The 25108-nt window shown below is 54.8% G+C and overlaps 1 protein-coding gene across 1 annotated transcript; it reads left to right on the top strand.

Moving 5' to 3' along the window:
• Nucleotides 1-132: 132 nt before the first annotated feature.
• Shc2 (SHC adaptor protein 2) lies at nucleotides 133-24249 on the top strand. The gene is made up of 13 exons (XM_057772037.1): nucleotides 133-2213; nucleotides 10483-10553; nucleotides 12098-12158; nucleotides 12284-12403; nucleotides 14578-14631; nucleotides 14736-14787; nucleotides 14882-15008; nucleotides 15323-15488; nucleotides 15598-15661; nucleotides 17481-17645; nucleotides 19297-19607; nucleotides 22545-22678; nucleotides 23524-24249. Exons 1-12 carry the CDS (start codon nucleotides 1815-1817, stop codon nucleotides 22671-22673), a joined length of 1719 nt encoding a protein of 572 aa, XP_057628020.1. The 5' UTR covers nucleotides 133-1814; the 3' UTR covers nucleotides 22674-22678; nucleotides 23524-24249.
• The last annotated feature ends 859 nt before the right edge of the window (nucleotides 24250-25108 follow it).

Genomic DNA, 25108 nt, shown 5'->3' with positions numbered 1-25108 from the left:
ATTGTGCACATTGGTTTGTTTGTTTGTTTATTTATTTGAGACAGGGTTTCTCTGTAGTTTTGGAGCCTGTCCTGGACCTAGCTCTTCTAGACTAGACTGGGCTCAAACTCAGTCTGTTTCTGCTTCCCGAGTGCTGGAATTAAAGGCGTGCGCCACCCGGCTTGCACTTTGGTTTACATAGCATTTCTCGCTAGGCCACAAAAGAACACAAACATTGCCCTCCAGATCCACAAACCTCTTCCGGTCCAGATGGGGCAAAGGGAAGATCTTGGCAGCAGGAGGCCAGAGTTAGAGCCTGGATTTGGATTGTGGGACCTCCTAGGTTCTTGGGGAGGGGTTCTGTGAAGCTGGGCTTTGAAGGGTGTGTAGGAGTTTAAACTATTGCAGTATGATTTACTGTCATACAGCAGGTTAAAGAGTAGAACCAACCCTCTCTACAATGGAGAGGACACAGGATGGATGGCACCCAGACCCGGAATGCCGAGATCTACACTCGACACAGGCAGATCCCACAGCCTCCTTTTGCAGACCTCAGCCCAGCCACAGTCTTCCTCCAGCCGAGAGCACCAAGGGCTCAGTGGTGTGTCTTTGTTGATGTTGCTAAGCGTCCGGGCGCGCGCGAGCGTGCGCACGCCAGCCCCCTTCGCAGGCGCTCGCACGCAGTGATCTAGTTTCTCTCCTCATCGATCTGGCTGGCCTTGCCCCTCCTCCACACCCTGCCCCGCCCAGCCCTCTTCCCTTTGTTTCCCGGCAGGACTGTCCTGGGTGTGTGTGGGTGTGGGGGGGAGACAGAGGTAGGGTGGTGATGCCAACCCCTTTCCCTCACAGAAGGAATCCTCTTGGGGTCTGAGGGAGGCATCTCAGAGGTCCCTTGAGCCTGGGGTGAGACTGGTGGCCGGCCTGAGAGTTCTGATATTCGGGTTCTAATAACCCCAAGAACCAACGGGAGTCCTTGGCTAACAGCCGTGGCAACAGGCCAGGAGTCCGCAGAGGCGGCCTGTGTTTACTCTCAGACCCTTCCAGCCGCAGCCCCTTCTGCGGCTGCGCTGTCCGGGGCACTTGATTCACTTCCAGCCGTCAGTTTCCCTTTAAACCTTGTCCCCGCCCCAGGCTTCAATTTACCCACTAAATAGCAAAACAGGGGAAGGGGACACCTCTGAGTTGGAGGTTCTCGAGTCCTGGACCCCAGCCTCTGCGCTGGCCCAGGCCCTATTTTGAAGTAGTTAGTCAGGATATGGCTGGAAGTGTCGGCGACTGAGACCCTCACATCCTGCCTCTGCTACCTTCTCCCTACCCTAGTCCTTAGTTTTCCCACTGCTCTGGCTTCAGTTTCCCTACTCAGGAAAGAAAGCACGGTCGGGCTGGAACAGTGGCTTAGGGGTCACTTAGGGAAGGGAGGAGGATGCCTCTACAAAGCCAGGCCTCTTAGAAGGGTGGTGACGGGCACCTCGGGGTTGGAGGATGGATGATGCACTGCACCCGCGACCTCAGGCCTCAGTTTCTCCATTCAGACGAAGGGTAGAGTGGTGCTGGAGCGGGGGCGAAGGGGCACTTCGAGGTTGGAGGATCGCGCCCCGCCTCCCATCTGCAGACACTAGTCTCAGTTTCCCCACCGGTCAGAGCGTGACTGGACAGCCCCTCCGGGAGCCCCGACAGGCCGTGCGGGGTGGAATGGGTGCCGCCAGCGAAGGGCTGGGGTCCTAGGAGCGCAGCCCCCCGCGGCTGCGCGCTGCGCGAAGCGGTGACATCACCAGGCGGGGAGGAGCGCGCGGCTCCGTGCCAGGCTCAGCCGGGGCTCCTCGGCGGCCGCGGCCATGACGCAGGGTCCGGGTGGCCGCGCGGCCCCCGAGCCCGAGGCGCCCACCACCTTCTGCGCGCTGTTGCCGCGCATGCCGCAGTGGAAGTTCGCGGCACCCGGCGGCTTCCTGGGTCGCGGTCCGGCGGCGCGCGCGGCGGGGGCGGCCGAGGCGCAGCCCGAGCCAGGGGTCCCCGCGCTGACCGCCGTGCTGGGAGCCTGCGAACCGCGCTGCGCCGCGCCCTGCCCGCTGCCCGCGCTCGGCCGCTGCCGGGGTTCGGGAACGCGGTGCGCACGGGGGACCCCAGACGTCGCCGATGAGTGGGCGCGCAAGGGCGGCTTCATCCACAAGCCGGCTCACGGCTGGCTGCACCCCGACGCCAGGGTCCTGGGGCCCGGGGTCTCTTACATCGTGCGGGTGAGTGCGCCCAGCCTCCTTCCCGGCACGTCGGGTTCGGGGACCCCTCCAGTTTGGTCCCGTATCTCAAAGAGAGCCAAGTGAGCTCTTCCCCACTACCATGGAACCCCGTCTCCGATGCGCGCTTCTTGGCCGCCCCCACCCGCAGGCTCTGGGGTCCGGGTTCCCACGGCATCACGTGGGGAGGGGCGGGGAGAGGGCGCAGGTGGGGAGGAAACACACGCATGCGCAGGCTATCGCCCCCTTTGCTGTTGGATGAGAGAGTCCTTAGGTGAGGACCAGGGAGCGAACAGATACTCGGAGTCTCAGGGATAGCGACTTTGAAGCGATGTAGTGAGGACACGCAAAGACTTTGGATGGAGCGTGGTACCTAAGCTCGGTGCTCGGGGTTCTACTAATGAAGCTAATGGACCTGGCTGTTTATCCCTTTTATTTTGGCAGGGGTGGGAGGAAATAGGGATTTGAGGAGGGGATTTTGAGCTCCAACTGCCAGCTACTAGCTGGCCTCATCAGCTTCCCTAATATTGGGATGTTACGTGTGTGCCACCACTCCCGGAGCTTTAGTCTTTGTTTTGTTTTTGAAACAGGGTCTCTTGTAGCTCGGGCTGGCCTGGAAGTTACTATGTAGCCCCTTGCTTCCACTTGGCAAATGTTGGGGTGACAGTCACGCACCCTCACGCCCCATCTGTATGGTGCTGGGGATGGAACTCAGAGTCTTCTTTATGCCAGACGAGGTCTGTATACACTGAGCGCCATCCCCAGTCGCCCCTCCACCAGGTTTTTATTGTGACCTTTGCAAGGGATGCGGTGTGGGGGATGGTCTCCCACGTCACCTGTCACCATGGACATTTTATCTTCACTCTAAGCCTCAACCCCTGTGTGTGCAGTTTGATCAACCACTGGAAAGTAAGTTGGTGTGTGAGGTTCACCATAGGCACCCTAGTCTGGTGTCTTGCCCACCACAGTTTATGAGATGACAAATGATCCCAGAATGCCGTTTGTTGACTGTCCTGGACCAGGATGCTGAGCGGGTGTCTGTGTGTTTTCCCCACCGTGATCCACAGTGTCACTTCCTTCTTGTGTGAACTGGGTTGAGTCCTCCAGTATTTATTTTAGAGGTGACTTCAGCTGTGACTGGTGGGGCACACCTGTAATCCCAGCATTCAGGAGGCTGCAGCAGGAGGATTGCTAAGGGTTGTAGGCCATCCTGGGCTACACAGCCAAAGAAAAAGAAGGTGGGCATGGTGGTGGACACCTTTAATCCCTGCACTGGGGAAGCTGTGAGTTCAAGGCCAGCCTGGTCTACATAGTGAGTTCCAGTTCTGTCTCAAAATGCTCAAGCACACAGAAAGGGAAGACTCAAAGAAGGAAGTATGTTTGTTGTAGGTGTTGTGGGTCCAGGGGAGGTTTCCCCGGAGCAGGGTGGGTCCTCATGCAGTGACTGAGACACAAAGACAAGCCAAGACACAAGGTGGCTCACACCTGTCATTCTAGTACTTGGAAAGTGGAGGCAGTGGGAGCAGGAATTCAAGGTTATCCTTGGCTAGACGGTGAGTTTGAGGCTAGCCTGGGCTATTCGAGACCCCGTTATAAGACAACTGAACAGCTTAGAGAAGAGTTTGAGGCTAGAACAAGAGATAAATCTCAACCCGAGGGCCAGTGGAGATTCCTGGACCCCCAGATGCTGTCTGCAGAGACCAGCCTTCAGAATGGAGTGCTATTGCGCTCCCCTCGTGTTCTGTCCCTCTCCAGCCGTACTAAGTGATAACTCTCCTGCCCTTCGGCCTTGACACCGAATCCTCTGGGTGTGTGCCTGCTGCCGGCTGTGGCACTGGGTCCCTCCCCGCAGTCTCCTCTCTCCTGTGTCCACATGGTTTGATGTTGAGCTATTCTGGTGTCACTGTGAGAAAGCGTCCCATCAATGCTGCCTTCAGCTGCCTCCCACCCAGTTCCTCCAGTCTGTCCTGTCTGGTGGATACATGTTGAGAGTTCACATACTGTCATTGTTGGGGCTCCCAATGTTGGGGTGAAAGCAGTGTGGTATTTAGATCAGCCCTTATGGAGTAGTGACATTGCGGAGGACAAGGGAAATCTCTGATCTCTATCTGCCAGGTCTTTGATTGCATAGGAGAAGTAGATAATAGATACACAAGAAGAAGACTGCCCATGGGAAGACTGAAGGTCCTGATGGGGCAGGGATGGTAAAACTGTGTGACGTCCGTGGGAGTTGTAGCTTCTCTGGTCACAGTGCTTTGGAACACATGTCTCAAGTGCTGAGACTTGAACTTGTGGAAACCTCCGGCAGAAAACAACACAGGAGGCATTTCTGGCAGGACACAGCCAGTGCAAAGGCTCTGTGCAGGGGCAAATCTGGAATTTTCTAGGAACAATGGAATGATGTCTATGTTGCCTTTATTGGTTGATAAATAAAGCTGTTTAGGCCGGTGGCTTAGCAGAATAGAGCCAGGCTGGAAGAGAGGGGAGATGGAGTCAGAGGAGACGCCAGGACAGAACTTTACCCTGTAAGCCACAGCCTCGTGGCGATACACAGATGAACAGAAATGGGTTAATTTAAGATGTAAGAGTAAATAAGAAGCCTGAGCTAATAGGTCAGAGAGTGTTGTAATTAATATGTTTCTGTGTGATTGTTTGGGTTGGGTGGCTGGAACAAAAGAGCGGTCTCCGATTGCAGTGGAAGACCTCGATAAGATGGAGCCTGGGGTTTCCAAAGGATCATTTCAGAGTATTGTCAGAACAATATCATGGGGCACAGAGGGGTATGGGGATTGAAGGGGGACCTGGAAGGTGTGGGGAAAGCTGACAGTGATTTGGACTGGGTGACTGGGGGTTATGCAAAATGGTGTCCATGGTAGAAATGGACAGGGCAGAAAGGCATGCAGGGCGAAGCAGCTGAGGTGCCACCAGGTTGAGCCTTATCAATGTGAGAACAGGGAGCCAGTCTGGTCTCCCCGTTGACAATGAGAAGGTCAGAGCAAGGAACAGCCAAGTCACACGGGGACGATCACAAGGGTCCATCCGAGCAGGGCTCTTGCCCCTCAGAGAGGATGTACCACCTTCATTTACAGATAGGGAAACCGAGGCACATGGAATTGGGCCCGAGGTTGCTCTGTCAATGTTGGTAAGAGGCTCTGTCTAACCAGCACCTACTTTGTTCTCTCATACGTCCCTACGGCCAGTAGCCTGGTGACCCCCCCCCCACATTAGGCCCCTGTGACTATAACCTATGACTGAAGGGACCTGCAGATGAGTTCAGGTCAAACCCTGGCTATCTAGATTCATCTGGGGACCACACTGTGATGTTTTCTGAGCTGCAGAACCCAGTGAAGCAGAAAGCCATCTGAGTCTTTCCCAGGAGTGGAGATGCCGGTGTCCTGGCCACTGCCAGCCTGGTCAGCCGCTCAAGCCTGGAGGAGTGTGTCAGAAGAGAGAGACTCTGGGTGAACAGCTTGCATTGGCTAGCCCAGCAGCTTCGTCATGCACCCAGGTTGTGAGCAACTGGGTAAAGGTGCCCCTCCAAATTCACGCCCACCAGGTACCCCAGAATGCAGCCGTTTTTGGGCACAGCATCTCTGCAGATGGGAGATGCAGTGGAGATGGGCTTGGACTAGGAAGGCTAAGTCCCACATCTGGTGACTGCTGTCCTCAGAAAACCACCGGAAGACATGGGGAAGGAGGCTGTGACAGATCAGGCAGAGTGAGCACTGTAGCTGCCAATCAAAGGCCTCAGAGGACCGTGGTCAAGCAGAAGCCTGGGAGAGGCAGGAAGGGCCCACTGTAGGCAGCTCGGCCCCAAGTAGGCCCTAGCAGACCTGAGTCCTGGTCTTTGGCCTCTAGAATGTGGATGGAAGGATTGTAAGCACTATCCTTGTGGGAATTGTCAGTCTGTTTCTGGGGACCTACTCATCCTCAGGGTCTTGACTGTCCTTGGCTAGCTCCTCTCCTGGTGTCTGTGGGCCACGTTTGTGGTGCTTTTCCTGACTGACCCAGCAGAACAGGGCCACACATTTGTGTCCTGAGGCATGGCAGCTGATGCTGCTCACTCCATCCCGTGTAGCATAGCCCTCCTCCCCTAGTGTGTTTGTGCACGTGTATGTGTTATGCACATATGTACTCTCACTGGCCCATAGCTCACCAATTGGGCGAGGTTGGCCAGCAAGCAAGTCCCAGAAATTCTGCATCTCTCTATGTCTCCTACAGTGGGGTTATCAGTGTGTCAGTGTATACAGTGGGGTTATCAGTGTGTCAGTGTATACAGTGGGGTTATCAGTGTGTCAGTGTATACAGTGGGGTTATCAGTGTGTCATTGTATACAGTGGGGTTATCAGTGTATACAGTGTATACAGTGGGGTTATCAGTGTATACAGTGTATACAGTGGGGGTATCAGTGTATATAGTGGGGTTATCAGTGTATACAGTGGGGTTATCAGTGTATTAGTGTATACAGTGGGGTTATCAGTGTGTCAGTGTATACAGTGGGATTATCAGTGTGTCAGTGTATACAGTGGGGTTATCAGTGTATGAGTGTATACAGTGGGGTTATCAGTGTGTCAGTGTATACAGTGGGGTTATCAGTGTGTCAGTGTATACAGTGGAATTATCAGTGCATCAGTGTATACAGTGGGGTTATCAGTGTGTCAGTATATTCAATGGGTTATCAGTGCATACAGTGTATACAGTGGGGTTATCAGTGTGTCAGTGCGTACAGTGTATACAGTGGGGTTATCAGTGTGTATCCTGATGCCCCATTTTTATGTGGGTGCTGGGGTTGTGAACTCAGGTCCTCATGCTTGTGTGGCAAGAACTTTACCTATGAGCCATCAGCACCCCTGGCCCCCCTGGGGCAGTGACACTGGCAGAGATGGGTTAGGAATGAGGGATGTGGGAGCAACTGGGTCCTTCCAAAGCAGGGAGCCTGGGTGATGCTCTCTGATACACCTCGTAGTGAGATACGCCTGATAGGGAGTCCACATTGTCTGTTTATCTGTTACTCTTCTCTGTCCAGGAACTGACAAACTCACCATCGGCCATCTGCTCACCCACCCACTTACCCACCCAACAGTCATCCATTCATGACTTATCTAACCTCCCACTCCTCTGCCCATCCACCCATCCATCTACCTGTAGATGGAAGTTTCTGTCCCGTCCAGTCCCACAACCCTTGAGTCCCAGTTAAACACAGAGGCTTATATTGATTATAAACTGTTTGACCTATTGCTCAGGCTTGTTACTAACTAGCTCTTTGACTTAGATTCACCCATAATTATTATCTATGTTTAGCCATGTGGCTTGGTACCTTTTCTCATCTTGCTTTCTCTGCTTCTGGATAATGAATGTGTCTCTGTCTTTCCTCTTCCCAGAATTTTCCTAGTCTGGTTTCCCTGACTATACTTCCTGCCTGACTACTGGCCAATCAGCATTTTATTAAACCAAAACAAGTGACAAATTTTTAGAGTGTACAAGAGCATACCCCACAGCATTTACCTATAGATCCATCCATCCACCCACCCATCCATCCACCTATCCATCCACCCACCCACCCACCCACCCACCCACTCACCTACTCCACCCATCTTCCCTTTCATCCCCCTTCTGACCATCCATTCATCTCATAGGTGAGATCCTCAGCTCATTCCTGTTTGTAGCTCCCCCATACCTCTTCACCTCAGAGTGCATGAACCCTGTAACATCATCACAGCAGGGTTCTGTGGCCTTGGCTTCCCGGCCTTCATCCTCTTGTCTCTTCCACTTGGTCTCTAACTTCTGGCCGGGCAATGCTGCTGCATTTGCCTGGATCCTCCCGTACTGCTCCCTTTTCTTGGTCATTGCCCCGTGGTCCAGAAGATGCGAGCTCAGAGTCTCCTTCCTGGGCAGGTCCCGAGTGCTCTCTTTGTACCCCTTTTTGCATGTGAGCAGCCTGGCTGGGATGCAGGTCACTTCGTCGCTCCTTGAATCCTGGACAGTCATATCACCTTAGATAATTGCTAGGGATGCATCCAATGTCCCTGTGCTTCTGAGACCCTGTTCCCTTTGCTGATATCATACTGGAAAAATGACATGGTCTATGAGGAGTGAATTACTGCACTTTAGAGTGTCAGTGTCTTCCTGTCCTCTGCTTGGAGGCACTCCTGGCGGCAGAGTCCACACACCTGTGAGTGCACGCTGTGTGAGCATGCCCTCTGTGCTCCTTCATGTTGAGTCACACGAATGTTCTCATGATGACTCCCCCTTCCTACCAGCAGCAGGATTTGGAAATGTCATACAAATTCACAAAAATAACCTGCCTCACTTTTACCACTGTGCGCCATTTTTCTCCCATGTGCCATGTTTGTTCAGTTTCTCCAACGCAGTGGCAGCCGACTTAATATGAACTTCCAGAGAGCATGGGCAGATCTCGTGTCCGCGTGTCCACACGGGCAGATCTCGTGTCCACGTGTCCACACGGGCAGATCTCATGTCCGCGTGTCTGCACGCGCAGATCTCGTGTCCACGTGTCCGCATGGGCAGATCTCGTGTCCGTGTTTCCGCACGGGCAGATCTCCTGTCCGCGTGTCCGCACGGGTAGCTTCTCATGTCTGCGTGTCCGCATGGGTAGCTCCTGGGGCTGCAAAGCTGTTTATTTGCTGAGAGTGAATTCAGCCAGCACAGATCACCCTGCCCCCTGTGTCTGGGACAGTCTGCCCCCTCCGCTGGGAGTACCTTCAGGGCTGGGACCCCTTAGGAGAAGCTGAGGCAGTAGTTACGAATAGAGGGCTATGGTGGGTGCTGTACTGGGAGAGATGGGATGGCGGGTGCCTCAGCTGTCTCTTCCCACCCATGGGGAATCTGTCACATGGCACAGTGCTGATGGGCTGTGGGGTAAAATTCTAGATTGGAGTCACGAGGTGAAAGTGTGTATACATTGATCTATTATTTTATTTTATTTGAGAGCTGGTTATGATGGCACGTGGCTGCAATCCCAGCAATTGGAAGGTGGAGGCTGGAGGTATAAGGTCATACTTTATATAGTGAATTTGAGGCCAGCCTGGGCTACAAGAGACCCTGCCCCCAAACAGCAAAATTACAAAATAAGCTGGGTGTGGTGGTGCATGGACATCGTTCCAGCACACGGGGGGTGGGGAAGCTGCAGAACATCTCAGACCCAGAGGTTCGGGGCTAGCCTCTGCACCAAGCACGACTCCAGAATTAACTAACGAAGCCTAAATCATGACAGGCTGGGGACACGCCTGGTTGAGTTAAGAGCCCTTCTTCCTAGTTCCCACAGCTGGGTGGCTCCGGGAGCCCCAGCCTGGTACCCTGAAATGTTACATGCACAAACCCCCACACACAGCCTGTGAATGGGGACTGTGCTACGGCTGCCAAGATGGGATTGGAAGGAAGTGGCAGAAATTTCTGGTCACTTCCTCTTCTAGCTAGATTCCTCCTTCCCTTCCATTGACACAGTTCTATGTAGGTCAGGGTAACCTCAAACTTCTGATCTTCCTGCTTCAGCCTCCGAAGTGCCCCCATGCTGGCTTCACTTCCAGAGGGGAAGCCAGATGGTGGCTGCACGGAAGGTGCCCCTTTCCATGGAGATGTTTGTCAAATAGAGGCCTACAAAGCATCTTCTTCTTTTGAGACCTGGTCTTTATATCCCAAGTTGGCCTCAGGATCCCTATGTAGCTGGGCTGCGGTGGTGCACGTCTTTAACCCCAACACTTAGGAGGCAGGGGCAGGAAGATCTCTGAGTTTGAGGCCAGCCTGGTCTACAGAATTTAGTTCTGTGACAGCCAGGACCATGCAGAGAAACCCTGTCTTGAAAAACAAAACGAACAAACTCCCTATCTAGCTGAAGATGGCTTTTAACTCCTGACCACTGCCTCGTGCATCGTGGTCGGGTGTGTACCACCACACCGCGTTCATGGGGTGCTTGGGCCAGTGCCCAGGGCCTAATACGTGCTGGGTGAGGACTCTACCAACTGCGGACGGTGGTTAGCTGATGTTTGCATCTGTGCCCACCAGATGGTTCCTGTCTGGATCTTGTCTGTGGGTGGTGACTGGACTCAATAAACGCACGTGCCACCATCCCGCCTGAGAGCCTGGACACTGAATTCAGCTTTGGGTTCAGAGCTGGGTGGGATTCAATGGTAGGTGAGGGAGGGTGGATCCAGGACATCAGGCACAGAGTCCTGGGATGGTGGCTGTAGATGTCAGGGAGGGAGGAGAGCTCCTGGGCTGGCTCACCTGCTGACTGACCACTCTCTCTCCCCAGTACATGGGCTGTATTGAGGTGCTCCGATCCATGCGTTCTCTGGATTTCAACACCCGAACGCAAGTGACAAGGTGAGGCCTTGGAGTGGGCTGGAGCTCGGGTCACAGTTGGCCTCTTGAGGGTGGCATGGTGGGTTGGGGGTGACCCGCTGGGCACCCCTGACAGCAGGTAGACTGGGCCCAGCACCAGCCCTGCTTCAGCTTTGCGTCTCAGCTCCGTCCCTGGTTGTTGTGCATGGCTGCAATGGACACTCCCCTGCCTTCGTTTTCCCTCAGCCTGCCATACTGTGGGGTGTGACTTCAGGAGGGTGACGGGAAGGCCTTTGCTTATTCCATTTGCTGTAAACTTAAAAACCAAGACACAAAGCTAGGTGTGGAAGCTCACATCTGGAATTCCAGCAGTCGGCAGACAGAGTCAGGAGGTTGGCCATCACTGGCCTAGCCTTGGCTACAGAATGGGACTGACCAGGCTAGCCTAGGCTACAGAACGAGACTGTCTCAAGAAACAAACAAGAACAATAGATAGGAGTTATTGCCCCAGCAACCCGTTCTGTCCACCGCAGTTCATTGCTTTAAAATATCTCTGCAAAGTGTTTTATAGCCACCTGAGCTATCTAGTTCCAGAACATTCCAACACCCTAAGAAGAAGCCCTGTTCTCCTGAGCAGTTATTCCATCCCCTAACCCATCCAGCACCTACAAATCCCCTTCCTGTCTCTGGACATTTCTGAGCATGGAGCCCACTGTGGCCTCATGTCTCTGTCTCCCTTGGTGTCACTGTGAAAAAGTCCCGACAAGAACAGGGTCTACTCAGCTCGTTCAAGGGAGGCAGGGTCTACTCAGCCCCTCCAGTGCAGCAGGGAGACAGGGTCTACTCAGCCCCTCCAGTGCAGCAGGGAGGCAGGGTCTACTCAGCCCCTCCAGTGCAGCAGGGAGAAGGGTCTACTCAGCCCCTCCAGTGCAGCAGGGAGAAGGGTCTACTCAGCCCCTCCAGTGCAGCAGGGAGAAGGGTCTACTCTGCTCATCATAATAAATATGCAATAAGACAATAAATAAAAAGCTAAATCTTCTTGAGGGATCATACTCATATAAGGAACAGAGAGAGATGAATTAATAAACTCATGTTTATGTTCACCTTGCTTTGTCCACTTGTACATGGTCCAGGATCCCCTGGCTAGCAGGTGGTGCCACCCACAGTGGACATTCTCCCCACCTCCACGCAATTGAGATAATCCTCTCGAGGCATTCTCTGAGGCTTACCCCCAGGGGACAGACCACCTGTCTCACTGATCACAAAGTGTCCTCTCTATCTCTTCAACGCTGTGGTGTATGTCCGACCCTCACTCCTCTCCATGGGTGGGTGGACCGTGCTGTGTGTGCCTTCATCCATTCTGGACACCGGGTACCTAGGACCCTTCACTTCCCATCAGCCTGGCTTCCTGTTTCTGCCCCTGGTCTTTTGTACCACCCATTCTCGTGAAGGCCAGCCTACCCTCTAACTTGCAACACCTCTCAGACGGGCCTTGAACTCATTGTCTTCCTTGCTCTGCCTCCTTAGCAAAGGCTGCTCTCCTGGCCTTCATCCCTGCTGTTTCTAAGTTTGGTCTCATCCTACAGGGAAGCCATCAACCGGCTCCATGAGGCCGTGCCTGGCGTCCGTGGCTCCTGGAAGAAGAAGGTGGGTGTGGCCTGTGGTCCAGCAGAGCTGGTGTGTGTCTCAGGAGACTGAAGGAACACTGGCCACCCAGAGCCCCTCTGGTCCCAGGCATCCGACTCAGGTTGCTCACTGTACCCTCCTCCCAGGCCCCAAACAAGGCGCTGGCTTCCATCTTGGGGAAGAGCAACCTGCGTTTCGCTGGTATGAGCATCTCCGTCAACATCTCTGTGGATGGCCTCAACCTGTCTGTTCCTGCTACCCGCCAGGTGGGAGCCACTGCCCTCTGCCCACAACCCCGCCTTTGCCCAGCCTACAACCCTGCCATCTCTACCCGTCCACGTCCTGATATTTGCCTTGCCCTCTGCTTCACCCATCCTCAAACCCTCCACCCTTAGCTCCACCCAACTTCAAAGCCCTCAACCACACCCACCCAGCAGGCCTCTCCTATAATCTGCAAGACCTTTAAGATGTCCAGAAATATCTGCTGTCCACTGAGGTGGAGTCAGGAAGTGGGGGTTGCTGTGTGCACGAAGTCCCCAGGAGCCAGGACCTGGAAGATCTGCTTGCTCCCTTGGTGCAGGGCAGATGTGTCCACAGGTGTCTAGAAGGAGCGCCCAGGGAGATGTGGGATTCTAGGCTGGCTCCTGAGGAGAGGCTTCTCCTGGCAGCATGAACCTGGGGGAGGAGTCTGGGGTCTGTCCGAGAGTGGTGACAGTGGCAAGGCGGACTCTGCCAGGACTGGGGGGGGGGCAGCGTAGAGTCAGCCGAGCAGTTGTCCTGGCAAGAGGGGCCATGGTCAGATCTCATGGGGCGGGGACTGAAATTAGGATCATCTGAGAGGCAGAGTGGGCAGGCCCTGCCGAGGGACTCATGGTGGTGAACAGACAGGCTGTGGGAAGACCTTGACCCCAACTGTACCCATCTGAACCCAAGCCCAACTCTTAATTCTGATTACCTTAACTCTAGCTTCAACCTTAACCCCAACCCCATTTCTTTGTTTTGAGGCAAAATCTCACCCTATAGCCTTGCCTGGCCTCAAACTCAGAGATCCGCTTGCCTGTGTTGGGATAAAGGCATGGGTCACCATGATTGGTTTCAACCGTACTTCTAACACTAGCCCCATTTGCAAGCTGCCCCAACCCCTAACCTTAACTCTCACCCTAACCAGGTCATCAGGCCTGTGGCAGACCCGGCCCTCTTAGCTGTGGGCACAAATTCTCATTTTGCCCTGGTAGAGCTGAGATCCAAGGAAGTCTTGAGCTGGAATTTTATCCGCTAGCCAGGCACAGGTTGAGTCTTCTCAACACTGGTTCCTGCTGTAGCCCCTCAGTGAGCATTCCTTCCAGCTCTGCCCCTCCTGGCTGGTGCTGGCGCGGGCACATGCTGCATGCAGGAGGGTGTCTCACATCAGATATGGGACAAGGCTGGTCTTCCATCAGATGCAGGTGGTACCAAAGAGACATGCCTGTGGGCTGGGGCCCAGTTGGGAGCGTGGTGGGTGCGGTGTCTTCCGAGGTTCCCCAGCTTGAGTCCACTGGTTAGTGAGTGGGGGCTTCTCTGCCCCACACAAAGATTGGGAGCCCGCAGCATGGAGGCTCCCACAGACGCTGCTGATATGGTGGAGAAGGGAGGCCACTCCTGACACAGGCCTGGGAATGGAGCGATGAAGGCAGAGGGCAGGGAACCAGAGCCTGGAGCAGAGCCTCAGTCGGATGTCCAAGCTCTGCACCTGGTGGGAGGGACATGGTATGTCCCATCTCTTCCTGAGCCCATGGTCCCACTGAAGGGTCATAATGGTTCCCGGGGAAGATGTGGCCGCTGAGACCCCAGTTTCAGCTTTCTGAGCTTTCTGAATTTGGTTACTTGAGTCTTAGGAGCCTCTCTTCTCCCTACTCCTCCCCGTTCTTCACTCCTCCTTCCTCTTCCCCTTCCTCCCTCCCTCTTCCCCACTCCTCTCTCCTCCCCACTCCTCCCTTTCCCCTTCCTCCCTACTCCTTTCTCTCTCCAGGAGGGAGTGCTTTAATTCTGAGGAAAGCAAATCTCTATACAACTTTAGGAACCCGAATGACAGGGAACAGATGGGGTGGGGTTGTGTAAATGAATGGGAATGAACATGTAACTGGTTCATCTTCAGAGACCAGAGCCTGGGATGGACTGCTTGGGGCTTTTTGTGTGTGTGTGTGTGTGTGTGTGTGTGAGGGTGCTGCCATTTCTACACTCAGGTGGGTACACAGTCGTGTGTCTCCAAGGCCTGCCTTCCTGTACCCTCTTTAGGCCCTGTTCTAGTCCTCATGGGGGGTGATATGCAGGTGGGACTCTTTGGCCTTAGCAATGGTAGACGTCAGTCAGAGGGACATGCCTCCACCCCTCCATCCATCCCATGTCCGCCTGTCACCTGCCAGCTGGCCGTGTGCCCATGTCTGCTTTCCTGTCCTCACAGATCATTGCCAACCATCATATGCAGTCCATTTCCTTTGCTTCGGGTGGAGACACGGTAAGAAGGGACGGGCGGACCTCTGTGTCCTGTGTCTCTGCAGCCTTCCCCGGACCCCACCTCCAGGGAGCTGAACCTGCCGATCTCTCCCACTGTCTCTCCAGGACATGACTGATTACGTGGCCTATGTGGCCAAGGACCCCATCAACCAGAGAGGTGAGCTGAGCAGAGCTCGGGAGCCTGGGCTGGGGGCAGGGATGTGCTGGGGTCACAGGTGCGCTGACACGTGACCTCCATGTGACCTCCACAGCCTGCCATATCTTGGAGTGCTGTGAGGGTCTAGCCCAGAGCATCATCAGCACTGTAGGCCAAGCCTTCGAGCTGCGCTTCAAGCAATACCTGCACAGTCCCCCCAAGGCCATAGTGCCCCCCGAAAGGTAAAAAGAGCCCGGGGGCTGGCTGCCTTTGCCTTCTCTTTGCCCAGAGTCCCTTGTGTGGCTGCTCCATCTTCAGCGCCAGCCTCCTTGTCCTCGTGAGGGAGGAGCCTCATCTGATAGCAGATGGGGGTGGGGACGTCATACATCTGAGTGCTGCCTGCTGCTTTCCCACACGGGTTGTAGTACAGACAGCTGCTGGCTTGTGTGGCAGTCCTCCCGTCTCACCAGTGCCCCTTGGGGAAGGTGTGGGTGTTAGGTGGCAGTGGGGTTGGGAAGGGAGGACCAAGTGTCCTAGCCTTGCTCTGGGCCCCCAGGCTGACAGGGCTGGAGGAGTCGGCCTGGGGTGACGACGACGAGGCTACGGACCACAATTACTATAACAGCATTCCAGGGAAGGAACCACCCCTGGGTGGGCTGGTGGACTCCAGACTGGCTGTCACACAGCCGTGTGCCCTGGCGACACTTGGAGGCCTCGGACAGGTGAGAAGACTCCACTCCCCTGTGGGGCAGAGGGCCCGGAGCTGTCCTTGGGGTGGGTGAGTGCGGAGAGAGCCTGGTACATGCCAGGGTCACCATGATTCTCTTGCAGGGAATGTCACCTGCACGGAGAGATGCCCGGGGCTTGCCATGGGACATGGGTCCCTCCGGAACAGGTCGGTGGTGCTAACCTTACTGAGTCTGGGGTCCCCTGAAATGTCTCATCCCCAACAAACCTGTCTGTAATTGTGTAATTGTGCCCCACAGCTGTGTGCTCCCTGATCTACCCCATCCTGCCATCTTTATTGCCTCACACAATGAGGTCATTACATTTGGGGGCACACTCAGCTTCGTACACTTCTGAGCTTCAGGGGCGCTGCTCTCCTGTGAGCCTGTGTCTGCTGTCTGTACCCTGACGAGGCAGGCGTATGACATCATCATATCGTATGATGGGTGGTTATGACTATGGAGGTTGCCAGAATCATCTGTGTACACTCAAGCGCTTCCTGTGTCTCCAGTGGGGGCTCACTCATAGGTGATACACTGGGCTCTTGTCCAAGTGTCCATCCCTGTGGGGTCTTTCCACCCCTGCATACCACAGAGCTCTTGACCGTTTTCATGACTGTATGATACCCCTCCATACAAGGCAGTGTGACTTCTCTCTGGTGTGAGGACCCCCTGGTGTCTTCCCACTGGGCTGTGGCTTTGGCTCCTTCCTCAGCACCCCCTTGAGCCATCAGTAGTGTTCATACAGCTCTCAGGTCTCGCCAGCCCCTCTCACTCTCTGCCATATTATGATGATGATTTTTGGAGACAGGATCTCACGTAGCCCAGGCTGGCCTTGAATTTACTCTATAGCTGAGGATGACCCTGAGCTCCTGCTCACGAAAACGAGGCTTTTCCTTGAGACAGAAACGAAGACAAAAGAGAACCATGTGAGACAGGGTCTCGTTCTGCACCTCAGCTGGCCTTGAACATCACATCCTGCCAGCTCCTGATTTCATGATTAAGTTCTTACTCTTCCCGTGTTACGGAGCCTAAGTGACAGCCGTATCTGGGTTCTCGGAGGGCAGAGCCATGTGTCTTGTATCAGGCTGATGCAGGCAGGGTTCACACTCCCCGAGGAGGGCTTGGCCACAGCTGACACCATCTGTTCCCCACTTCCTACCTGGGGTTCTGAGAAGTGCCTGGAACCACTGTTGGACTCTGAGATATCTGCTCAGCTGAGCTCAGATGGGAGAAATGAATGTCAGGCTGTTCATGAGGTTGGCACGACCCCCAGGGACCCTGAGGGGTGAGGCTGAGGGGATAGGGTGTCCTGCTACCCCTGCGTGGGTGCAGGCAAGTTGAACAGCCTTCAGGAGACTGAGATCCATCTTACAGGTAAATACAAAGAAGACAAGACAAAAGACAGCACAAAAATTCAGATTTAATCCTTATCTCCCAGGTAAAAGCTGAGCAAGGTGGTCGCTGTCTGGAGTCCCAACACTGAGGACAGAGACTAGAGGATCCCAGGGCCTCATTGACTTTCCACCATTTTAGTTTAGAGACCTTGTCTCAAACAATAAGATGGGTAGTGAGTGAGAAGACACCAACACTGACCTTCAACCTCCACACAAAAGAGGAGGGATTTGCCAGCCTTAGATAGGAGCAGCGAGTGGTAACAGCTCCACCATGCGGCGGGTCACGTAGTGGCAGGATCAGGAGAGCCACAGTCATTACTGTCTAAACAGGGTCAGTGTGAGCATCTAGCTCTTTGGAGCTTGGAGTCCCTCCCCACCATCCCTTCGGCCAGAGAGCTGTCCTCTGGCTGTGGCATAACTGGGCTCTGCCTCAGTCTTGTGTGTGTGGCCAGCCTTTGTCCCCATCTGGAACACTGTGTGGCTCTTTACTCGTGTGAGGAGCCTCGGTTTAGCCCCTGTGGCATGACAGAGGTGGCATCCCTGCCCGCTCCTGCCTCCCTCTCTCTAAGTCCTTGGGGTTTGCATCTCACAGCCTCACCTGGGGATGGCTACGTGCAGGCAGATGCTCGAGGGCCACATGACTACGAGGAGCACCTGTACGTCAACACCCAGGGCCTGGACGCTATGGAGTCCGAGGACATGTTCGAGGCCCCTCTGCTGCCTGAGGACAGCCCCAAGAAGGACCTGTTTGACATGCGTGCGTGGCCTGTTCCCCATCTGACCTGGGATTGCATGGGGGTGGTCCTTGGGAATCCAGAGGGTAGAGGTCCCAGACTATGAACCTCAGTCAGCTAGGGACAGACTAAGCTAGTCTGCTGGGTGAGGCTGAAGCCCCTTCTGTGGTCAGCCCAGCCTCTGCCCACAGACTCACAGTCGAAGGGGAGAGCCCCGACCTCCTGTCAGCGGGGACTGTCAGTTCCCACCTGCTTGGCTAGGAGATCTCTCTGTCTGTCTCAGTCTCAACTCAGGGTCTCACGTGGTGGTGGGAGAGCTGGTCCAGCTTTCTCCTCAGAAACCCCAGGAAGACGACTCAGTCTGATGGCCCTGCTAATCTTTCCTCCCAGAAGGGTTTGTAGCACTCCATGTTCTCATGTTCCCTGGGCACTGTGGGGTGCTGACTCTCTCAGAGCCTCCCCCAGATCCTTGCAGGTGATCTCCCATTACTGTCATCTTTCTTTGTGTCTATGAGCATTTAGATGCCAGAAGACAACCTTGGCTAGCGTTGCTCAGTGCTGACTAACCGCCTTGTTCTCTAGTGCCTGGGATTTACTAACTAGGCTAAACTGGATGCCCAGTGAGCCCCCGGGATCCTCCTGGCCCCATTTCCTCTGTGCTGGAGTTACCAGGACATACTGTTGTTCCCAGCTTTTTACATGGGTGCTGGGAATCGAACTTTGGTCCTCTGGTTGGCACTGCAAGGACTTACTGAGCCATTTCCCAAGACATCTCGGTTGTGTTCCTGCTCATCATTGTGACTGTGGCGTGAGGTTCCACGTGATACCTGCTGTGTGTCATGGTACTGGCTACAGAGCATGTCTCTTGGCTCCCCTCAGCAGGAAAACAGGTTGGGGTGAGCTCCCTGCAGAGGTGACAGCCGCTTACTTGACTTCCAAGGAAAGGTGGGCTCCCAGGTAGCCCTTGGTAGGTTGGTCAGTAGGGCCTACTGAAGCTCCTGTATCAGGCATGAGTATTGCGTATCGGCACGGTCTGTGTCACCTTTTGCCGCCCCCTTTTCTCGGGAGGGTCCTGAGACTGGGAGAGGTCACTTGGCTCAGCGGTGACAACTCCACAGAAGCAGGGATGTGTGGCCACTTGCTGTTACCAATCATTGGCCGTACCACTGGCATCATGTGGTCGGCAAGGAGAGACATCCATGGGGGTAGAGGGCTGGGGCGGAGGGAGTGCTGTGTGCCTCAGCTTCTAGCCTTGCTGACAGTCCCTAGACTGGGGTTGTAGAGGCTGCGCCTAGCACCAGGTTGGGTCAAGTTCTAGGTCTGGGCTTATAACTGAGCACCCGTCATTCCAGCTAAGTAAGAGAATGAGACAGAAAGACAGAATTTGAGGCTAGCCTTGACAACTTGATGAGACTCTGTCAAGAAGTAAAACAAGGAGTGGGGACGTGACTGAGGGGTAAAGTCCTTGCCTAGAATCCCCAGGGAGGGGATGTGGGCATGGTCTGGGTGGAGCCCCGCCTAGAATCCCCAATGAGCTGGGGCGTGGTCAGGGAGTGGAGCCCCGCCTAGAATTCCCCAGTGAGGAGGGGCTGGGGTTTGACTCTGGATTGCACCTACCTTGCAAGCCGAGAGCTTGGGTTCTGTCCCAGCAATAGAAAAAAAAATGACCCGCAGGACCCTTTGAGGATGCCCTGAAGTTGCACGAGTGCACAGTCGCAACAGGCATCACTGCAGCCCCGTTCCCTTTGGAGGACCAGTGGCCCAGCCCCCCTACCCGCAGGGCCCCCATTGCACCCACAGAGGAGCAATTGAGGCAGGAGCCCTGGTACCATGGACGCATGAGCCGTCGGGCTGCGGAGAAGCTGCTTCGTGCCGATGGGGACTTCCTTGTGAGAGACAGCATCACCAACCCGGGGCAGTATGTCCTCACAGGCATGCACGCGGGGCAGCCCAAACATCTGCTGCTGGTGGACCCCGAGGGTGTGGTAAGCTGGCACTTGGGGCAGGAGGGAGGGCAGGGGCCCCGACTTCAGGGTTGGTGCCGTTCTTTAGATAATGGATCCCTTGCTGTGGCGAAGCTCATTGGCATTAGCTTCTAGAGACATTTTTCAGTCAACTTTTTTCTTCTGAGACGGATTTTCTGTGTAGCCCTGGCTGTCCTGAAACTCATTCTGTAGACCAGGTTGGCCTCAAATTTACAGAGATTCACTTGCCTTTGCCTCCCGAGTGCTGGGATTGATCAAAAAGAATGTTGAATCCAGATGTGTGACTCATGCCTGACATCCCAGCACTGGGGGCGGGGTGTGTGTGTGCAGAGGCAGGAGGATTGCTGTAAGTTTCAGGCCAGTCTGGAACTTCAGAGTGAGAACCTTGAACCAACAGAAAACAGTAAAACACTTTAAAGGGGTTTCTACTTTGAAAAGCACTTTGGGGTTCACATAAGCACCTCTGACCCCCAGCCTCTCTGAGCTCCCAGCCTGGGTGTCTGTCCTACATGCAGGAAGGCAGTTACGGTTTCTCACTGCAGTGTTTATCAAGTCAGCCTTGCTGGAATCAGCTGCCCTGGCTCCTGGTTAGTCTCACTGTGTAGCCCTGTCTGACTGACGCTCCCTCTGTAGACATCAGCCTACCTGGAACTCAGAGCTCTGCCCCCCAGTGCTGGGATTAAGGTGTGTGCCACCACACCTGGCTCTTGTTCCTTGTCCTTTTTTTTCATATTTGTTGTTATTATTTTATGTCTATGTGTGTTTTGCCTGCGTGTGTGTGGTGTGTGTGTGTGTATGTGGTGTGTGTGTGTGGTGTTATGTGTGTATGTGGTGTGTGTGTATATGTGGTGTGTTTGGTGGTGGTGGTGGTGTGTGTATGTGGTGTGGGTCTGTGGTGTTATGTGTCTATGTGGTGTGTGTGTGTATGTGGTGTGTTTGGTGGTGGTGTGCGTGGGTGGGGGGTGTATGTGTGTGTGCGCAGTATGTGTGTGTTGGTATGTGTGTATGTGGTGTGTGTGGTGTGTGTGTATGTGGCATGTTTGGTGGTGGTGTGTGTGGGTGTATGTGTGGTGTGTGTGTATGTGGCGTGTGGTGGTGGTGTGTGTGTATGTGGTGTGTGTGTATGCGGTGTGTGTGTATGCGGTGTGTGTGGTGGTGGTGGTGTGTGTGGTGGTGGTGGTGTGTGTGGTGGTGGTGTGTGTGTGTGGTGTTATGTGTGTATGTGGTGTGTGTGGTGTGTGTGTATGTGGTGTGTTTGGTGGTGGTGGTGTGTGGGTGTGCGTGTGTGGTGGTGGTGTGTGGTGTGTGTGTGCTGTGTGTGTGGTGTTATGTGTGTATGTGGTGTGTGGTATATGTGGTGTGTTTGGTGGTGGTGTGTGTGTGTGGTGTGTGTGTATGGTGGTGGTTGTGTGTGTGTGGTGTGTGTGGTGTGTGTGTGCAGTGTCCCAGAGGACTGGAGTTATGAATGGTTATGAGTGCCCATGTGGCTGCTGTGACTCAAATCCCAGTGCTCTGCTGGAGCAGCCGGTGTTCCACCTCTCTAGTCCCCGTCTATTTATTTATTTTTCTAAACCACAGGCTGCCTCTTGAACGGCAGCATGACTGACCTTGGGTTTCTTCCTCCCTGTTCCTCTGGCTGGTGCCGTGAGAACCCATAAACGGCCTTTTTTTTTTTTTTTTTTTTTGGTTTTTCGAGACAGGGTTTCTCTGTGGTTTTGGTTCCTGTCCTGGAACTAGCTCTGTAGACCAGGCTGGTCTCGAACTCACAGAGATCCGCCTGCCTCTGCCTCCCAAGTGCTGGGATTAAAGGCGTGCGCCACCACCGCCCGGCCATAAATGGCCATTTCTGAAGCCCTCCAGGCTGGGGAAGTCCTTCTAACTTCATGGGGACTTAGAGGCCTTTTCTAGGATCCTGCTGAGGAAAGATTGGACTTGGAGCCTTCTCAGCCATGGAAGCTGTAGTGATTTTACTGTCTAGATTAGTAATTCTCAACCTTCCTCATGTTGTGACCCTTTAATACAGTTCCTCATGCTATGTGACCCCAGCCATACAACTGTTTCATTGTGGCTTCATAACTGTCAGTTGTCCAGTGTTGCGATAGGCGGGACATCTGACGTCTGACCCCTGTGAAAGGGGTTGAGAACTGCTAGTCTAGCTGGACTCTTGTGTGATTTTGGGGTGTCTTGGTTTCCTGGGGTTCTGAAGCACGTGACCACCAATGATATAGCCTAAAAGAGGGCAGGACTTGTCCTGAGGAGATCTCTGCGCCAGCCTTTAGCCGGAGCCTGGGGGTGGTTGGTGATCTCTGCCGTCTTTGGCTTGCGGACACATCGGCTCCATCTCTTCTTCTTCCTTGACTGGTATGCATGCCCATGGCATCTCCCTCTTGGGGCTTCCTCTCTTTCTTGAGGCAGGGTCTCACTGTGCAGCAGTGGTTGTCCTGGAGCTTGTAGACCAGGCTAGCCTCTGCCCTCTGCTGGGTTAAGGGCATACAGTTTCCCTCTTTCTCTTGAGGCACGGTCTCTCACCGAAGCTGGAGCTCAGAGATTTAGGTTGGCTGGTGAGCGGGCTCTAAAGGGCCCACCTTGGGCTGGATCTTCTCTTAGCACTGGGGTAGCAGGTGCACACAGGTGCAGGTGCACACAGCTTTCATATGGAGTTGGAGCTCCAGATTCAGGTCTTCATGCTGTGCAGCAGGCATGTTACTGACCAAACTCCTCAGCTTTTCAACTTTTTATTGTTAGTTTTGAGACAGAATCTATGAGGCTGTCCTCAAACTCAAAATCCTCCTGCCTCAGCCTCTCTGAGCGCTAGGCTCATTGGTGTGCCTTATCACACTGGGCCTGTGGTTCTGGAGTCTTGGGGCAGGTCTAAGCTGGTGAGAGCATGACCCGTGGGATGCCGTCAGGGATGGGTGCTGAGGTTTCTGCCCACAGGTGCGGACGAAGGACGTGCTGTTTGAGAGCATCAGCCACCTCATAGACTACCACCTGAAGAACGGGTTGCCCATTGTGGCTGCCGAGAGTGAGTTGCATCTGCGGGGAGTGGTCTCCCGGGAGCCGTGAGCCAGGTGTGTAGTAGCCAGCTACAGCTGCCGTCTTCAATGTTCCGTTCACCACCGATGGCTTTAGTACACTCGCTGGGTTGTGCAGCCATTGCCGCAACTCACCGTGGAACATCTTATCTTTCCAAAGCAAGTCCAGCCCCTAGAAGCAGTCACCGTCCTTCAAGCGGCCCTACTGTGTGCTGCTTGCCCAGGTCTCCTGTCTGGTGGAGGGTGGGTTTGGTTTAGCTTCGGATTTTGGTGTAAAGGGGATGGAGGGCTGAGTGAGAAGGAGGGAAAGACGTGATGCCCTCAGAATCTCTGGGCAGAGCAGGAGGAGGGAGGTGGCTGTGGTAGGGGAGGGCAGGAGCTAGCAGCTGGATGTGGGGCTGGGTGGTGGGAAGAAGAGGGGCACTGTGGAATTTTCCCTGAAGCTGCTGGTTAGGTCAAGCTGTTCTTCATCCCCATGGCAATGTCTCCTTCCTGTCCTGCTCAGGCCTCCTGCCTGGGGGCCAGGGCTGCAGGCAGAACTGCTCTGTGAGATGGAGGATGAGCCCTATGGGCTCTCAGATATCTCCCATGCTGGGGCCGGTGATGTCACCCAGACAGGTTCTGTTCCAGCCTCAAAGCCCTGAACTGAGGTGCCAACAGTCAGAGCTGTCATTCTCTCAGCGCAGTTCTGAGACAGGCTGTGAGGCTGGCAGCTCTGTCTACACAGAGAGTTTAAGACACTGCCCTGGGGCACACAGCAGCAGCTTGGGGAACCCCAAGGCCCAGGTAGCTGGGTGCCCATGGCTACTGAGGCCTTTTCTGTTCAGCGAAAAGGTAGCTGTTGTCATGGACACCCTGCCTTCACTTCTTTCTGTCCACAGGTGATGGTTCTCAACACAGCTTCTACCCCCAGAGGCCCTTGCAGTGACCCTGAGGGTTCAGCCCTTTTCTCGGACCCTGAAACCACCAGAAACAGAATGGCTGTCATTTCTCCTTCCGCATGAGCCTCAGGAAGCCGCCTTTCCCCAGCTGCGCTCGGCTGGCTGGGCCAGTGAGATAGAGTTAGGGTCCAAACCCCTGGTCCTGCCTGAGCCCCCACCCTGAACGTGGGTGGGGTTGTATAAACCAAAGACTGACCGAGTCGCCTTTAACAGACACCCCAATGGCAGGCCCTGTGCCTTTGGTCCCTAGTGGGGCAGAGTTATCAGGCTGTGTCTATGAGTGACATGCATACCCCTGTGTGTGCCCTGACTGGCTCTGAGGACCCGGATGCATTGTTGCCTTTGGGGGGGATCAAGGTGCTTTTGAGTCTCAAACCCCTGGTGGGGGAGCAGCCTTGGGGCTCGCCTGGAATGGTAGGACATCCAGGTGAGTTAGAGGCCGAGGAGCCTCACTGAGGTATGGTATCCAGTCAGCTCTTCCAACTGTCGGCTCCCGGACCTTCAACTGTAATTAAACACAGTGTTGAACACGTGCCGGCCGTGTCTGTGTGCACCTGCCAGGGTTCCCAGGGGGGAAACTGAGGCCGAGCAGGAAGCTGTGCAGAGTCCTGGGGCTGGAGCGCCCTACCCCACCCCATGCCCCAACTCTCAACAAGCCTCCGGTTTTATTCCAAGATAAAGCCAGCTTCTTTCTCAATGTTTCTTAGCCCCTTCTTGGAGTCACTGTGGCTTACCTGCTAGGGGCCCCCCTGAATGAACAGACCCTGGACACAGGCAAGGATTGGGCTTCTCTGTGGTGTTCTGGAGTACATGCCGGGGAGGGCGTGGGAGTAAAAACCTCCACCTGCCACAAACACGAGACACTCTTCCTCAAATACAGAGTGGCTGAGGGTCCCATCCCCACCCACCCACCCACCTCCTAACACCCATTCACACCCTCATCTTTCCACCCACCCATTCATATGCCCATCTATCCACGTATCTACCCACCCCATCCACCCACCCATCCACCCACCCACCCATCCACCCACCCACCCATCCACCCACCCACCCATCCACCCACCCACCCACCCACCCATCCACCCATCCATCCATCCATCCACCCACCCACCCATCCACTCACCCACCCACCCATCCACTCACCCACCCACCCATCCACTCACCCACCCACCCATCCACTCACCCACCCATCCATCCACCCACCCACCCACCCACCCACCCACCCATCCACCCACCCACCCATCCATCCATCCATCCACCCATCCACCCACCCACCCATCCACTCACCCACCCACCCACCCACCCATCCACCCACCCATCCATCCATCCACCCACCAACCCACCCATCCACTCACCCACCCACCCATCCACTCACCCACCCATCCATCCACTCACCCATCCACCCACCCACCCATCCACCCACCCACCCATCCATCCATCCATCCACCCATCCACCCACCCACCCATCCACTCACCCACCCACCCATCCACCCACCCATCCACCCACCCACCCACCCATCCATCC

The sequence above is a fragment of the Chionomys nivalis genome, chromosome 6, assembly GCF_950005125.1.
Source record: "Chionomys nivalis chromosome 6, mChiNiv1.1, whole genome shotgun sequence".
NCBI classification, from domain to species: domain Eukaryota; kingdom Metazoa; phylum Chordata; class Mammalia; order Rodentia; family Cricetidae; genus Chionomys; species Chionomys nivalis.
The sequence above is the reverse complement of the archived record's forward strand: the minus strand, read 5'-3'. Positions and strand labels throughout refer to the sequence as shown.

Coding starts and splice junctions, on each gene's coding strand:
- Shc2 (XM_057772037.1), top strand. CDS start 1,815: ATGACGCAGGGTCCGGGTGGCCGCGCGGCCCCCGAGCCCGAGGCGCCC. Junction 2,214..10,482: donor GGGTCTCTTACATCGTGCGG/GTGAGTGCGCCC, acceptor CTCTCTCCCCAG/TACATGGGCTGTATTGAGGT. Junction 17,646..19,296: donor GAAGGACCTGTTTGACATGC/GTGCGTGGCCTG, acceptor AATGACCCGCAG/GACCCTTTGAGGATGCCCTG.